Below are 18,050 nucleotides of genomic sequence, written 5' to 3'. Positions count from 1 at the left end.
AGGCCAGACGGCGGCCACTTCCTCGTCGGCCGGCCGCGCGCTCGGGAGGCTCGGGCGGCCGCGGGGCGGGGCGGGGCACAGCGCCGAGCGGCTCTGACTGCGTTCGCTAGTCCGACGGCCAAGGGTGGGCGCAGGTCCCCTGAAGGCGCACCGCCGCACAGCAGACAAAAAGAAACTTTGGGGCCCCCGGAGTGCCGGCTGGCAGGGCGTTCGGTTGGCTTTTCGTGCTTGGTCTCGAGGCTCCGCCGCTCCAGGAAGCGCGATGTCGAAGCCGCCACCCAAACCGGTCAAACCAGGTAAGGGAGCTGCTCGCGGGGTCCCCTGGCCGCCTTGGTGCCCTGCGCTTCCTCTGCCACTTGGCAGGGCAGACCACGCACGTACCCGGCCTGGAGCCTCGCTCTCGGGAGCCGACCCACCGGGATGGGTCGCTTTGTTGCGTTCGCAGAGGGGAGAGAAGCATTTTGGACAGCAAGAGGATTTCCAGGATTAAAAAAAATTTTTTTTTCCTTTTAGAGAGGAGTCGCCCTCGATTTTGCGACATTATCATTCGCTGCAACTTTCTAGTGGGTGTGATGGCTACTTCCCATTGAAGCTTCACTGGAAGACAGGGATCTTGCCCCTCTTAAAGAAATACATATATGTATCTATGCCTTGCAGTGGTCTTTTAGCCACTTCCTCTTTTTTTTCAGTGTGTGTCACTGTCAAGTTAGAGTTCTTGACCGGCCAGAGCGAACGGGAAGTGCTCTGCTTGCAGGGTGGGGTGGGTGAGCGAGTGTCCTTTGGGACTTTTGAGAGGAGCCGCTTTTGAAACTGACCTCGGGATCTTGGGGAAAGCATTTAGAAAACTCTGTACTCTAGCTCGTGGCGAGGAGAATCTCGGCTGCGGCAGAGTAATCTCGGCTGTTGCAATTCGGGAGTGTCACTTTATCGTGCTGTGCAAGTCCTCTGCCTCCTCTCCCCCAATGAATTTGCGGGGTTTAAGCTGGAGAGGGTGAGATTACTAAATTCCTCCAAGCAGTGTTCTTGGCCTACAGTCCCTGTTCATTTTTGATTCTATTCTTAGAATATTTTCTGTGATATGGAGAAAGGAGAATGTGAAAGGGGCTGACGTATTTCAATTCAGTACTGTAACAAACTCGTGCATTCATTTGGTGAGTAATTACGGGAAACGTAGGAAATGGAAGATAAATGGCCCTGATACGCTCTCGGGTTGTTTCTTCCAGTCTCCTGTAACTTCAGTATAGCAGGAGCTGAAACGTGTCCTTTCACATGAAATTTAGAAGTAACCTTGGTTGCAAGTACTACACCTTTCATGATTATCTAGTTTTCTTTCTTTGCCATCATACTGTGGCAGTTTCAAGTCATTTTATTTGAAGATTATGTACAAACTCATATCTGTGACAGTCATTCACCGAGGACTTAAATTTTTTGGTGGGCTGGGTGTGAAGGAAGTTGCTGGGACTTTGGCTTTGCCGTGAGCAAAGATGGGGCGGGGCTAGTGCTGGGTTCTGTGGTTCTTCATAAGTGGAATCTGATGAGGAGTTTGCATTTTAAGAGCACGTGTAGGAGGTAGCAGCTTTCTAAAATCAGATGTAAATCAGGACCTCAAGTATCCAACAATGCCGTGTTGTTCTTCTTTGATCGCCAAACAAACTACTTTATTTTAAAGAATGTCCTGAGAAGTCCATGAGCTTTTTCATTTCTCTAGACCTTCAAGTGATGTCTGTGCTGCAGCTGGAAAAGCATTGACTGCGATGTGCAAGGGTGTGCATGAGTAGTCGGGCATACTCAGGTCTGATGGAAGGATCGCACTGTTACCGTTGGGGATACACTCCCACAAACTGTTTTGTTGTTGGACATCGCTGCATTCTCCTTCTCTTCAGCAAATCAGAAAGCAAATGTTTGAAAGAGCTTTGACTCCACACTGATTTTTAAATGAGATCCGAACTCAAGGTGACCACAGAAATCAGTTTGTGAGTTTACTCATTTACAGTGAGACATTCTACTTTCAATCAGAGTTGAGACATCGCATGGCCTGGCTTAATGGAAAACAAAACTGTCCCATTAGAGTAGTGGCACGCACGTACTGAGTGCCAGGCACTGATCTAATCACTTTACATGTATTAACTCATTTACTTCTCACAACGACCCTGTTGGGTCAGTGCCATTATTGTTCCCATTGCACAGGCGAGGAAATTAAGGCAAGGCACAGAGAGGTTAAGTAACTTGCCCAAGGTCAGTAGCCGGTAGAGCGGAGCAGGCAGGATTAGCACTGAGGTCCCTCTGGTTTCAGAATCTGTGTTTCTTACTCATAATGCTGTTCTGCCTTAACATCACCGTGCACCATTCACATGCATGGTCTTGTGTATGTTAGAGCTGGTGGGTGGGAGTGGAAAGGAAAGTGCCTCTGGTCCTCAGTCAGATTTTCGGATCACAGATGGCATATAAAGGTCACCCCCTGGCCAACAGCAGTGAGGAGAGTGGTGTTGAGCTCTACACTCTTGTCCTGCAGGCAAGATGCATGGGTGAAAAATGTCTGGAGCAGCTTGAAATTAGGGGTGGGGGGGTGCATTTAATTTTTGGCTTCTTGATTTGTTTATACCCTGCCTCATCCCAGGTGTTAAGAAGGCAAGAAAGGGACATGTAGGAGGAGGGAAGAAGAATAAGAGGAAACCAGAGGAAAGGTTAGCTTACAGACATGCATGTCCCAAGGTCCTCCCGGGTTTCTAAAAGATGGCCATAGATTTGGCTCTCAGCTTCCGGCATAAAGATAAAAGATCAATTATAAGATTCCTACTCATCATAAAATTAAAATGTATTACTTGCTCTGAGGAGAGTTACTTTAATGACCCTGAGATCTGAGATAAACTTCCCATGGGTTCTTTCAAAGTGTTGGAGTGAACCGGACATCTCTATAAGATGGTCTCTATCATGGTAGTAGTCCCTGTAGCTTCCTGCAGAACAAGACCCCAGCAAAACAGCATGGTTCAAGTCCACACGCAGTGCCAAAAGGAGAGGAGCTAGGTGAGGGAGCACATAGGCCTTCATGGAAGATTTTAGTAGCAAGAGACATTAAGCTATAATGTCAGTAATATACCTATTGGGATGATTGGCATATGTCCCATAAGGGGACCATTTTCTTTTGTACCTTCCTCGGGTTACACCTGAGTGTGGGTTTGCAGCCATATCCAAAATTCATTTGCTAAACATTTCTTAATATATGCAGCTAATCTTTTAGGCCTCGTGCTAGATATTGGGGTTCCAAGGAACAATAAAATAAAGTCTCGCCCATGGAGGTGTCGAGCCTGATGGGGCAAATTTATGTATCTTAGACAATATCTTAGATTAACCTATATCTATAATTGGATGGCTGATCTTACCCATTTTGTTAAGAAAAATCTTGGTATTAAAAATAAAAGTAACATGTTTTTTCTACCTCTTTTTTTCTCCAAGCCTCAAAATATATATTTTTTATTGTAGAAAATTTAGGAAATACATATAGAAAAATAATATATAAACATAGAAATACCATCCCTGCCTATCTAGTGATAATCACTGTTCTCAGGATTCTCCAAATCTATTTTATTCAAAAAAGAAAGCACAGTTATCCTCAGAAGGGTGTCTCAGTTTCAATTTTAAGTGGTTTGCTGTTGATTGGCTGATTTCCTACAGTCAGTAAATTATCATTTACAGTCTGCTTGAAAATCAGTTGTCAGGGCGCCTGGGTGGCTCAGTCGATTAAGTGTCCGTCTTAGGCTCAGGTCATGATCTCACGGTTTGTGAGTTCCAGCCCCACATTGGGCTCTGTCCCGACAGCTCAGAGCCTGGAACCTGCTTCAGATTCTGTGTCTCCCTTGCTCTCTGCCCCTCCCCCACTTGCACTCTATCCCTCTGTCTCTCTCTCTCTCTCTCTCTCTTAAAAATAAATAAACATTAAAAAAAAGAAAAATCAATTGTCACATTTTGACTTTTCCTTTCTTACTGATTTCTTTTTATAGGGTCACTTTTGGCCACTCAAGGTCTGTCGTTGAAACTCTCCCCTCTAATTATCAGATGGGCCACCATCTAATATGGTTTTTAGTCATGACTTAATAGTCTTTAGCTTATTCTGTATGGGACCACCCTCCTTCTTTGGGACCAATGTAGCCTCTCAGTTTTATAAATACAGCACTTTTTGTTCTTTTCAGCCACCCTCCCAAGCCTTGCTGATCAATTAGGGTGAAGCCACCTGGCTTCTCAGAGTGTAGAGGACAGCTTGTATTCTCACAAAGACTTTTTTTTTAAAAAGACTTTATTCTGAGACTTCTGTAAAGATGGGCCAAAGGATATTGAATGAGATTTGAACTAGAATCGTCTCTTTCTAAGCCGGTTTGATAACCCTCCACTGTAGTTGGAAGCCTGATGTCTGACCTTGACCAGTTCTTTTAAATGGCTTATTGATCTTGGTGGTGGAAATAAAACAGCGTAAATATTTTATGTGTCTTATGAAAATAAATTCGTGGGACTTTGAAAAAGCAAATGTCAGTATTTGGGGTTCTTTTGTATTTACAATAAAAACATAAACTTCAAAGATGTCACACATATGCTGCTTATGTAACACTGTTGAGAGGAAAAAGGTCTTCATCTAAAATGATCGGAACTTTTGTGTATTTTTTTTCCCCTCTGAATAAATAAATTCATCAACGGTGAGATGGGGTTGGCTAGAAATGTGCACTTGGATAGTTTCCTTCATAAACTTGATGCTGCATTTATGCCTGGTGGCAGAATAAAGTTTGGAAAACATTCTGAAACTTCCAGAAGGATGATTATGATGATGATAATAATAGCTAACATTTATTTGGCCCTAAGTATCCGGTACTATGCAAAGCATTTTATGTGTTCTATCTCATTTAATTATTCTAACTTCCCTATGAGGTGGGTCCTAATATCCCCATTTTATGGGTGAAGTAGGACTTAATGAAGTCAACTAAGCCACTTAAAGGTCTCAGATCTAGGAAGTGGTGTTTTGGTTTGACCTGAGAATGGCACACTGGCCTTAAGTCCAAGCTATGTCTTTTGGACAGAGAAATCTATGAGGATCTATTAGATTGGCTTTTTTGTTTTTGTTTTTTAATTTGTTTTCACATTTATTTATTTTTGAGAGACAGAGCAAAGCAAAGCGTGCGTGGGGGGGGGGCAGAGAGAGAGGGGGGACACAGAGTCCAAAGCAGGCCCCAGGCTCTGAGCTGTCAGCACAGAGCCCGACGCGGGGCTCGAACTCATGGACCGTGAGATCATGACCTGAGCTGAAGTCGGACACTTAACCCACTGAGCCACCCAGGCGCCCCAAGGACTGGCTTTTGTTTCAGGCAGCCACCTTTATTGACTTAGGCAGTTGTGTTATTTGCATTTGTGTTGTATAACTCCCCTCTTTCAATGCTTCTGTATTAGACTCTGAGATACTTTTTGAGAGTATACTTTTATTTCCTTGTAACTTTGCAGCAGCTAAACTTTTTATTCATGGCAAACACATAAAAAGTCTAGATACATCATAAAGTCCTTGTCCGGAAGAAGGTGGAGTGGGCTGTGGTTGGGAACATCTTCTAGCTACACTATAAAGCAGCAAAGGCTGGAGGCAGTATCCATCGGTACTGTTTCTGGAAACAGTGGCGCCCTCTCTGTCTTGTGTTCCAGCATTCACACAGCTTGACTCCAGTGTCACCAGTGCAGTGAGCTTTTCTGACACACCTGTGTAGGGGAGGAAAAAAATCTTCCCTCTACCTTCTTATGTTCTGTGTCCTGCAAATTAAGCTAATACAAAAATCGGATTAACAGGAAGAAAAGGCATACAAGTTTATTTGATGTTTTCAGTTTTACCTGCACGGGGGCTATACACAAAAGAGGTGACAATCCAAAGAAGGGGTTGATTTGAAAGCTTATGTGCCATTTTGGAAGCATGATACATCGTGGAGAAATGACTAGACAAAGGAAAGAGGGGTTTTGGTTTCTAGGGGCAGTAAATTATGGAAAGGTAAATATATAGGGAAGTAATCAAAGATAAGGATTATTTTAGTAAGGTTTGTTTGTGTAGACACAACTACCTGTCATCTCCACCTCTGATAATAAAAGTTTTCTTTCTTGTATGGGGGGAGAACTCCTTCATGAAGGAAATTTATGCCCTGCTTTTAGGTAGATGGGGAGAAGGAAGAGAGGCTTCAGAGGCAGAGAGGCTGTGTCTATTTTTTCTCAATTGCCTTCAGCTCAAAATACTTCTTATACCAAAGTGGCCTCCTTTGGAGTGGCATATTCTGACGCCCTTCACCTCATACTTCATGTCCGGTGAAAACCATTGCCAAAGTTGTACTCCGTTGTTTAATGCTCAGGGGAAGACAAAACACATGAGAGACCTAGAGAGAGAAGGAGAGAGGGAGAGGGACGGAGAAACGTCTTTCAGTGGGCTAATGTGAGCCGTCACATCAAGATTTTGTATCAGTTTGTCAGTCATACTTCAGTAAAGCTGGGGAAAAAAAGACGATCAAAAATATTGAAGGAGTTTGGGGAAAAACTTAAAGATAACAGTATAGAGAGAGCTCCCTGGTTCTTTTGAACGATCACGTGATATTCCACTGTCTCTACCCAGACCCATGTTAGATGGTTGCACAGTAGATTAGAATGCACTTTTAGATTGTTTCCACATTTACATAGTTACAACAGCCTGGCTGCTTACTTGGTGTGAGTTGATCTGCAAGAGAAAGTCCTGGGGGTCTGATTGTTGAATCAGAGCGTATGTGCATTGTCATTTTCATAGACATTTCCGAAATGCTCTCCAAAAAGGTTTTACCAGTTTACCTTCCTACCAAAAATGTGTGCACATGCCTTAAACAGAAAAATTTCAGTGCACAGGATAGGAGACAGGAATCAAAGCGCTGGGAAGTCCAAAGCAGAGAATTTTGAGGACGCTTGGGGTGTGTCACCTAAGGGGGGAAATTTAAGCAGAGTCTTGAATGCTGAGTAAGAGTTTGCTAGGCAGAAAAAGCGGGAAATGTCATTTGACTCGGGCACAATGAGATAACTTGGTATGTCCTCCAATCTCGGTTTGCCTGACTGCTTGGAGCTGAGCTCCCCTCTCTCAGAGAAGCCAGGGAACTTGGTCTGCACACATGGAGCTGTGAACTGGAGAAATTTGTTCCGAATTAAAGAGAAAGCCGTCGGCCTGGAGTAACAGATTGTGGAAAACAGTACTGCTCCCTGCAGAAAGTGAGACTGTCCGCGTGTCAGCCCTGTGCGCGCATATCTGCTTGTCTGTTTGTCAGGATGTTAACAATGGCTGTGGGTGTTTGGGGTGCAGCCAAATGTTAAAGAGGGTCACAGCTTAAAGTCACTTAAGTCGCTGGTGGGACTGTGGTGGCCACTTCCTCTTAATGAATTCTTGCTAGTCACTTCCCACTTTATGCTTGGGCATCTGTAGAATTTTTAGAAAATCACAAGGCAAATTCCTCACCCTACTCTTGGCGTAGGACTTGGGGGAGAGTTTTGTATTTGTGGATTTGATTCACATGGGATTTAAAAACTCATTAGCATCCCTTAGAACTTGATAGACTACTTTGGTTTAATATTCTTTGGACCAAAGAATGCACTGAACGTGGTCCTTTTCTAGTCTGGGGCACTGGATTTCCAGGGAGCCTGAGGCAATTTGAATTCAAGTTAAGGAAGACTCTAGAGACCCAACTCAGTTTATTCTCCTGCTGGAGGGTCTGTCTCAGGCCCCCTTACAAGTCTCTGAAGGCAGCCTTGAAGTCTCTGTGCCATCCTTTGACCTGGGGATTTTGCTTGGTTCTGATAAAATCGTGGATTCTATTAAGGGATTTCCTCAGCTAACAGGAGACATTTGAATCGACTCACTTGCAAGAGACAAAGAAATGACTTCCACCTGGAGAGTATTCTGGAGTGGCTGGGTCTTCCAGAAACCTCCTAATCCGACCCATGCCTTGGGGAGACCCGCCTCCGAGTCCTAGCTCCCCGAGCATGGGTGGGGGCGGCCAGCCCGGGCGAAGCCCCTGGCCTTTTGTCACATCTGGTGGGCATCTCAGACCACAGAGTATCTTAGATTCCCTTGCTTGACAAAACCAGACTCTTGTGTGTCTAAAATGTTGCTTACCCAGGTTTACAGGATTTTGCGGCTGCTTTTTGGGCCTGTTGTTTTGATGAGTCAGCACAAGCTTGTCGACTGTGGCCCTGGGAGGACCTAAACAGAAGGTATTCTTGCTGGTTTTTTAGGCAGGAAACTGGCTGTGAAACACTCATTGCAACAGAAACCTGTCCCTCCAAAGTTCATTTTCTTTATTTTTGTTTTTTAAAGTTTGTTTTGAGGGGCGCCTGGGTGGCTCAGGCAGTTGAGCGGCCGACTTCGGCTCAGGTCATGATCTCGCGGTCCATGAGTTTGAGCCCCGCGTCAGGCTCTGTGCTGACCGCTCAGAGCCTGGAGCCTGTTTCAGATTCTGTGTCTCCCTCTCTCTGACCCTCCCCCGTTCATGCTCTGTCTCTCTCTGTCTCAAAAATAAATAAACGTTAAAAAAAATTAAAAAAAAAAAAGTTTGTTTTGAGAGAGAGAGAGAGAGAGGAGGGGAGGGGCAGAGGGAGAGGGAGAGGGAGAGAGAGAATCCCGAGCAGGCTCTTCACCATCAGCGTGGAGCCCATCGCAGGGCTCGAACTCGCCAACCGTGAGATCATGACCTGAGCCAAAATCAAGAGTAGGATGCTTAACTGACTGAGCCACCTAGGTGCCCCCAAAGTTCATTTTCTTAATACTGTGTCAAACTTGACATTGTTCTCAGCCTCATTCTTCTGTTAGGGAATAAGTCATTCCCTTTTATTCCTCTGTACTCAGGTTCTAAATATGAGTCACGCAAGCAGCTGCCGACCAGAACCTGGGCCTATGAACTGCTGAACCGTCAAGTAGGAGTCACTGCTTAGGGGTGACTGTCCACTTCCTCTTTCAGGGAGCCTGTCACATCGACAGGCTTACTTCTAGTACTTGCTTAATGCCTTCCTCCTCTCAAGGGCCAATTCTGTACCTAAGTATTGGGGCTCTAAAGGGTGCCTAGGACTTGACACTGGCTTGGTAGGAGCTCTGTTCTCCACAATGGGCTCCGGCCCACTTTCTGATTTTTGGTTCGTACCAGGTCTCTTGGTGTCTTGACATCTGGTCTAGCACTTTTTTGTTTACTGGCACAGGAGATCTGCTTCCTAGTTTGCCCTGAGTCCTTGTCATTGGCCTGCTTTTTCCCTGCTTAGGATACCTGCTCCATATCACGTGGACCTCTGGCTAACACACCTGTGTCCTTCCGACGTACTATGACCCTAAGATTAGTGTGGGTCCGTGTCTACTCTTGAATGGATTTCCCCTTGGTCTGTCTTCATTTTCCAGAACTAACCTTTGGCAGACCTGAATGTCACAGCCAACTAGCTGTTGATTAAGCTCTCATTATTGTACCTCAAGGAGTCAGGGCCACATGTCCAGAGAGCCTTCCAAGAGTATCTCGCTGAAGACTGAAGTTTTCCTCTGAAGTCACCTGGAACTTGGCTCCTTCTACTCTTTAATTCCCCAGGGTTCTGGGAACAAAGTCACTGATGCACATCTGATGAACAAATTGATCTGCAGTGTTAAACAAATCACTGATTTATCAACATCCCCTTCCCAAAGGTATTTACATTAAAGAATAAGATAAGCTAAACACAAGATTCCCGAAAAGAATTACCTTTTTAAATGAGCCACTCTAATGGTAGGACTTCAGGCATGAAGACAGGCTCATAGGGTGATATAAGGCCAAGCTGTGATTTGGAGGAGGCGGAGGCAGAATACAGTAATGGGTGCCTGGGTGGCTCAGTTGGTTAAGTGTCCCACTCGTGGTTTCTGTTCTGGTCGTGATCTCCTAGTTGGTGGGACTGAGCCCTGCATCAGGCTCTGTGCTGACAGCGTGGAGCATGCTTGGGATTCTCTGTCTCTGTCTCTCTGCCCCTCCCCCAGTTATGTACCCCCCCCCCCCGCAAATAAATAAATAAACATTAAAAAAAAGAATATAGTAATGGAAAATGGACATTAGTTTGGAAATAAAGTTCTGGCCTCCATTCTTTTATTGACTTGCTGGGTCGCCTTGATGAGTGAGACCACACCCATTCTGGTCCTAGGTTTCTTCATTTGCTTCTAAGTGTTCATTGCCTGAGACTAACTTTTCAAATAATCCCGCAGGTTTCTACATCATTTCATTCTGTGCTTCTTCTGGAGCCATGGGGCATTTTCAGTGGTCCTCTACCCACTGCGTTGCTGCTTCCAATGCTCAGGGCCAGACGATTGCCCACAGATGGAAGCATTAAATACTTGAAGGACTTTTTCCTAAGTCCAGATTTCCATGACAGAGAGAGGGGAAAGGATGGGAAGAGGGTTTGGGTGGAGACATAATATATTCTTAATTAGACCTGATCTGATTTCACTTAGACTCTAGCTACATAGGACAGTGGAGTTTGTTTTTGTTACTGTTTTGTTTTGTTTTTTTCCTCAGTTGCCTACAGGCATACAGCATCAGGGTGGCCCTGCAGAAATGTGGCCAATGACATTCCAGTGGCATAAAAAAAAAAAAAAAATTGTCATTCCTGAATGGCTCTTGGGACTTTTATGTTTGAAAAATGTATAAAGTCAATTATAACTCAGTGACATCAACTCTGTAGATTTGAGATTTAAGGATATACTGCTAGTTTTTTGAAATTAAGTCTCTGTGCAAAATATTGTTCTCCCATCTTGTTTTTTCCTGTCTGTTTTGGAGGTGACAATTTTAAGCCGTGAATTCAAGTTCAGACCTTGCTTTGTAGCAGTTCTCAAATTTCATTCCAGGAAGGAGGGTTTTCAGTGCTTCTCTTCAGAAGAGAGACACTTGTTCCACCAAGAGAGTGGTTCTCAGTCCACCTGTCACTTTGTAAGTTACGTAGGGCTCACACAGAAACCAGAAGCTGGGGTGCCTGGGTGGCTCAGTTGGTTAAGCGTCCGGCTTCAGCTCAGGTCATGATCTCATGGCTCGTGAGTTCAAGCCCCACGTCAGGCTCTGTGCCGACAGCTCAGAGCTTGGAGCCTGCTTTGGATCTGTGCCTCCCTCTCTCTCTCACTCTGTCTCGCACTCTCTCTCAAAAATAAAATAAAAACATAAAAAAATATTTAAAAAACCCCAGAAGCCACCTTGTTTGTTTGTTTGTTTTAATTTTTTTTAACGTTTATTATTGAGAGACAGAGAGACACAGAGCGTGAACAGGGGAGGGATAGAGAGAGGGGGAGACACAGAATCTGAAGTAGGCTCCAGGCTCTGAGCTGTCAGCACAGAGCCCGACGTGGGGCTCGAACTCATGGATGGCTAGATCACGACCTGAGCCAAAGTCGGTCGCCCAACCAACTGAGCCACCCAGGCACCCCTTTTTTGTTTGTTTTTAAAGAAAATAATATTTATATACTCCTAGGGATATAATGATAAATTTAAGAACATAACATTGTACATTGTACATTGTATTCTGATCAGAATAAATGTTATTGCTCTAATTTTAGAACTAAAAAAAATTGTTCGTAGTTAGAAGTTGAGTATTAAGTCTCTACTAAATGTCTTAAGACCATAGGTAAAGAAACTGGAGTTTGTTAGACCAGATGATGAGAGAAGGCAGGTTACTTCTGTAGCTGGACAGTGGGTACTGAAGGAGAGCGAACTCCTAGTAATTATTATGAAAGCCTGCAATTTACACAACCCACTGCATGTCGGTGGAAAGCCACCATCCAAGAGAGCACAGAACTTTCCCTCTTCTGTCCCTGTGAACTGGGGTTGTTTTCACTGTCATCCCATCCACATTGTAAACAGCAAGTGTTTCTTCAGGCTCAAGGATTTAGGAGGGGCTGTATTCCTAGACATTTTAGGGCAAATTCCAATGTCTCCATCCCCTGCCTTCCCTCAGCCGATGACCCTGTGTTCATAAAATGATGAATGATCGTCTGGGCATCCATGAATGAAAAGGAATTAACAACACACACACACACACACACACACACACACACACACACACACACACAAATCCATGAGCACTTTGCAGCCTCAGGAATGGGTGTGAAAGGTACCCTGGGCCTTGGAGTGGCTGAGGTTTTAGCTGCCGAATGTAAGTACAAGACCCTCAGGAGTGTGCTGTCATAGCTCCTGCCCAGGCCTTGAGTAGAAGGGAGATTTTCATCAGAACGATCCTGTAATTACCCTATTTTAATTACAGCCCCAGAAAACCACAGCTTTTCACTTGTCTGGCCTTACCACTCTCTAGGGGAAATCCAACCCCATTCTCCTTCCTCCTACGAGCATCTAATCTGGTGTGGGAAAATACCTGAGCATTTCTTTGGGTTAACATTCTCCCTTTTCTGGGAGCCACTTGGATTCCTGGGGTCTTTCCAGGCCTCCAGAGCTCTGTCTCAACCCTCCTTTTCGTAAACCGTCTAGACTTTAAGGGACTAGGCAAGTTGGGAGAAGGAACTGATCGCCTGGGGCATCCTCCCTGCCTGGGCTGAACCTTCAGTGAGCTGCTAAGGTGTGGCCCTGGAATGGCCACAAGGTGTTAGGGCCACCAGGCCCCTCGAGGCTTACCACTTTCAGGATAGGAACCAGACCCTCAGGAAAAGGTAGTAAACCTTGTGAAGGAGCACCGTTGTCTGTCTTGACAGAGGATGCAACTAGGGAGTAATTTCCAGTTTAAAGGTTGTTGTATTAGTAAGTAGATGATCTTGGAAGAAATGAGTGTCTTAGACATCTTGTTGATTTCCTACAGATGGCCTCTCTGAACCCACTCTCCTGTCTTGGGTTCTGTTGTAATTTTGAATATGGGCTTTGGCAGAGTCTCGTGTCTGTGCTGCAGAAGAAAATTTGAGTCCTTTTGTTTTCTGAATGGAGAGGAGCTCAGTTTCAGGGGTATTGCCAGTCATTGCCCTCTCATTAGTTTCTCCTGCTGTGTTTGATAATGTTTCCCATTCATCCAGAGTTTGTATTGTTATATGAGAGTTCTGGTGTTAGTGAGAAGTAGTAAAATGCCCTCAGCTACAGATCTGGCCCCTGTGTGGCCATCAGGTAAGCTTCAAGTGAACACCTTGCTTAAGTTCGGTCTATGTCTCTAGAAATTTTCTTTTTTTGTTCTTAGATACGGTGTGTATCTTTGTCTTTATATTAGGTTTTAAAGGGGCCTTTTAAGTAAAGGAGACATTTTTATCATCATGTTGTCTTGCTAACATGGATTTTTTTTTTAATGTTTATTTTTGAGACAGAGAGAGGGACAGAGAACAGGACCGGGGGAGGGGCAGAGAGAGAAGGAGACACAGAATCCCAAGCAGGCTTCAGGCTCTGAGCCGTCAGCACAGAGCCTGACATGGGGCTTGAACCCACAAACCGTGAGATCATGACCTGAGCCAAAGTTGGACTCTCAACCAACTGAGCCACCAAGGTGCCCCAAGTCTTTTTTTTTTAATAATATTTTTGGGGAAAGCACAAGTGGGGAGGGGCAGAGAGAGGGAGACAGAGAATCTGAAGCAGGTTCCATGCTGACAGGCTGACAGCAGTGAGCCTGACATGGGGCTCGAACCCACAAACCGTGAGATCATGACCTGAGCCGAAGTTGGACTCTCAACCAACTGAGCCACCCAGGCGCCCCACTAGCATGGGTCTTTATAGAGGGCTAAGACCAAGGCCTTTTTTGTTGCTGTTCTGGCAACTTTTTATCTCCTGAGTACAATTGTAATTTTCCAATGAATTGGGCATTCATGAAGTCTGAATTTTAAGCTTGTCCACTTATTATTTGCTCAAAATGAAAAAAAAATTTTTTCTTGAAATAAAAATAATTTCTAAGGCCATTTTTAATATTTTACAATCTGAGAGCGCTTCATTATTGCCAAGGTTACCGGATATCTAAATCTGAATGAATTTCCATTTGGCCCCTGGACACTGGTTACACACATTCATATGTTAAAGGCTCCGGCCTGGTGTATTTTCAGACTGAGTGGTGACCCAGTGGTAGGTCACAAAGCCTGTGTAGTGTGCGATGACTAGCATCTTGATAAGAAGGAAGGAAAGAGAATAGAGCAAGAATAGAAGATACCAGAGAGAATCAGTCAAAGTAAGGATAAGTTGGGTTTTTTTTTTTTGGAAGCTGTGTTTTAGGGGTGAGTGTGTGTGTGTGTGTTTCCTGAGTCCCGCTGTGCAACATATTTCTTAATGTGGGTCTCGGAGACATTTGAGACATCTCTGCCCAGTCTGTGCTTATGTCTCCAGGCAGCAAGTATCTCTCCTGCCGGGCTCAGTCCCACGGATTTCCATGACTTTCCTCCTCCCCCCTGCCTGGCCTCCAGGCCTCTGTCTGCATACAGGCTCCGAATTCTGGGTCTGCCCTGCTCCTCTTTCATTGGCAACTCCTCTTATCTTTCCAGAGACAAAGTGCATGCCACCTCTTGTACAGGCTGCACTGACCTACAGGTCTCCCACCGTCAGTGTGACTTACGTGTCACCCTCGGCATCGTGGTTGCTTATCTCCTCACTGACTCAGTGTGTGTGGTGTGTGTGTGTGTGTGTGTGTGTGTGTGTGTGTGTGTGTGTGGTGAGATCAAGGAGGCAAAGAGGACTCAATATTAAAAAATACTCTGTTGGGGCACCTGGGTGGCTTAGTCCGTTAGCATCTGACTCTTGATTTCAGGTGAGGTCATGATCTCATGGTTCGTGAGTCCGACCCCCATGTTGGGATCTGTGCTGACAGCAGGGAGTCTGCTTGGGATGCTCTCTGTCCCTTTCTGCCCCTCCCCACTCTCTCTCCCTCTCTCAAAAATAAATAAACTAATAAAAAAAAGAGACCACCTCTGCTGACAGTACAGATAACATGAGTTGTGCTTCAATAGGGCATTGGAAGAAACCATGTTTTCCTGATTGTATGTGGGATTCTCATTCTTTGTGGACAATTTAGAAAATAAAGGAAGAAAATAAACCTGGCTCATAGTGGCACCACCCAGAGTAACTGTTAGCATTTTGAGGTTGTTTTTTTCTACTGTTTCTTCCATGCATAGATTGTGTAGGTAATATTACCATCAAACCAGCACTTTTTGTATAAGCCTATTCCCCAAAAGCTGATTTTTAAAGGTCGCGATAAACCTTTTTATTGTTTTTACTGTTGAATCTCTATTCCCACGTGGGTACATTTACATGTTCATGCGTTTCTGTCTCTTTTATAATCCTATATTCATAGCTGTTGTGAGCTCAGTGTTTATGTTCCCCCAGAACTCATACCCCCTGTGTGGTGGTATTTGGAGATGGGCCTTGGGGAAGCATTTAGGGTTAGAGTCAGTCATGAGGATGGGGCCCACATGGTGGGATTAGTGGTTTTCTAAGAAGGGAGAATCTCTCTGTATATACTTCTGCATACTAAGGCCGTGTGGACACACGGTGGGAAGGCAGCCATGTGCATGTGAGGAAGAGGGTTCTCACCAGAAACCAGATTGGCTCGTATCTTCATCCGAGACTGCCCAGCCTCCAGAGCTGTGAGAAATTAACGTCTGTGTAAACCACCCAGATTGTCGCATTTTATTATGGCACCTTGCATAGATTAAAGACAGTAGCTATAGGTTTCAAAAACGACAACTTAAAACTTACATTTAATTCTTTAATAGCCCTTCAGAGATGTAATATTACGTATTATACTTTATTTGCTTAACAAAAATGTGAAGATTTCTCTGCTGGGGTGTGATAAATGTTAAACTCTCTTATGTGTGGGAGCAAGATTAGGGTAAATGGCCTCACGGCCTTGCCAATGACAATAAAGACACAAGGAATGACCCCTCACATCAGCTAAAAATTTGTAATAAATGATAATAGCTAAACTTGTGGGTGCATAAAATGCCTTAGGAACTTCATTAAGTCCTTTACGTAAATTGACTTGTTCATTCTCACTTAATCCCAGCCTGCTGGCATCATCCAGAGTCCTGAGGCCAGAAGCCCTGGGTTTAAACCCCATGTCTGCCCCTTTCTAGTTGTGTAGATTTGGAGTAGTTACTTGTCTAACCTCAGTTACCCCAGCTATTAGTAGGCTACATACATAAAGTATTTATTTCCCAGGATTTTTTTAAAGTTTTTTTTTTTTAAATGTTTATTTATTTTTGAGAGAATGCAAGCAGGAGAGGGGCAGAGAGAAGGGGGCTGAGGATCCGAAGCGGGCTCTGCGCTGACAGCAATAAGCCCCATGCAGGGCTCCAACTCATGAACAGCGAGGTCATAACCTGAACCGAAGTTAGTTACTTAACTGACTGAGCCACCCAGGTGCACCCCCGCATTTTTTTTAAGTTTGTTTATTTGAGAGAGCGAGAGCGAGCGAGCGAGCGAGAGAGAGAGAGAGAGAGAAGGCCCAAGTGAGGGAGGGGCAGAGAGAAAATCCCAAGCAGGCTCCACGCTGTCAGCACAAAGCCCAACACAGAGCTTGAACTCATGAACCATGAGATCGTGACCTAAGCCGAAATCGTGTTGGATGCCCAACTGACTGAGCCACCCAGGCACCCCCTGCCCAGGGTTATTTTGAAGATTAAATGGGTTGTGGCAAATCAGCACTTTGCATGGTACTTGGTTCATGGTAAGTGTCCCATAAACATGGGTTTAGATGGGGAATTCCGTTTTGGATGAAAGATTTTAGTGTTAGAGAATCTTCTGTCTCAATCTTGGATGTATAGACAACCAGTCATTTCACATAGGATGAGGCTGAAACCCACACTGCTTGTGGAGTCTGTGAGAGACTGATTTGGACCCTTCCTGCTGGGGCTAATGCTCCTGTGGTCTGACTCGTTACTAACAGGAATAGGGGCCAGAGGATAGGGGTAGGCAGACTTTCTTCCATAAAGATCCACATAGTAAATATTTTAGGCTTTGTGGGTCACAGATGGTTCCTGTTGCAACTGCTCAACTCTGCCATCATAGCATGAAAGCAGCCATAGAACAGAATGTATATATGGGTTCTGTTCCAATAAAACTTTACTTACGGACACTGCAATTTAAATTTCAGATAATTTTCATGTGTCTTGTAATATTATTATTCCTTCGATCCTCCTGCTCCCCAACCACTAAAAATGTAAAACCTTACGGGGCACCCGGGTGGTTCAGTTGGCTAAGTGTCCGACTTCAGCTCAGGTTATGATCTCATGGTTCGTGAGTTCAAGCCCTGCATTGGTCTCTGTGCTGACAGTTCAGAGTCTGGTGTCTGCTTTGGATTCTGTGTTTCCCTCTGTCTGCCTCCTCCCCCATTGTGCTCGCTCGCTCTCTCTCTCAAAAATAAACATTAAAAAAATTTTTTTTAAAAAAGTAAAATCATTCTTAGTTCCTGGGTCATGCAATAACTGTTGTTGCTGTCATGGGTCGGCCCTTGGATTCATCTTGCCTTTTGCAGAAAGTAGTATGACCAGTGTCGCCTTTTTAAGTTAAATTCCAAGGTCTGAAATAAAGATTTCTCTTAAGTTCCCTGTGGGGCCCTCCAAGTGACTTTGGAAGCGGTTTGTCTGGGAGTGAAGGGTCTTTGGGGGCCATTGCTTCCTCTCTAATTTTTAGCCAGTCAAGACATAGTTGGCAACGAGCGTGTCCTTTGAAATTTTGAACCCTGTTCTTTGGGACTTTTATGCTATACCGCGGAGAAGAAAGAAAAATAACCAGTAGCTATGGCTCCTGAAGATGTAAAAGTAACCAAGTTTGCTGAAAGGCCCTGAAAAGTATAAGGAAAAGAAAAAATGGATAAGAAAGGCACACTGTTAATAAACAGAACCCTCTTGTCAGAAAACACACTGGCTACTGTTTTTAACAAGTCTGGCATTCCTGCAGCTGAAATCAAGACACGTTTCAAATTCTTCAGTGGCTTTTTTTTTTTTTTTTTTTCTGGATTGGTTGACGTGGTGTTGGTGTGAGGAGAGATGAAAATATTATGTTCATATTTTTTTATTAGTATATCCTTTAAAGGTACATATGCAAATAGAATTCATTGGAGTTGACTTAATGAAT

At 44.5% G+C, this 18,050-nt stretch overlaps 1 protein-coding gene across 1 annotated transcript in view; it reads left to right on the top strand.

Annotated features, from left to right (window-relative positions):
- Nucleotide 1: 1 nt before the first annotated feature.
- OSTF1 (osteoclast stimulating factor 1) overlaps nucleotides 2-18,050 on the top strand; it is a 58,091-nt gene continuing 40,042 nt past the window's right edge. The window contains exon 1 of the mRNA XM_047830441.1: nucleotides 2-296. Coding sequence (XP_047686397.1) covers nucleotides 263-296 — 34 coding nt within the window. The 5' untranslated portion in view covers nucleotides 2-262. The remainder of the gene's footprint in view (nucleotides 297-18,050) is intronic.

The sequence above is a fragment of the Prionailurus viverrinus genome, chromosome D4 (genome assembly GCF_022837055.1).
Source record: "Prionailurus viverrinus isolate Anna chromosome D4, UM_Priviv_1.0, whole genome shotgun sequence".
In the NCBI taxonomy this organism is placed as follows: domain Eukaryota; kingdom Metazoa; phylum Chordata; class Mammalia; order Carnivora; family Felidae; genus Prionailurus; species Prionailurus viverrinus.
This window is presented reverse-complemented; position numbering and strand designations above follow the sequence as displayed.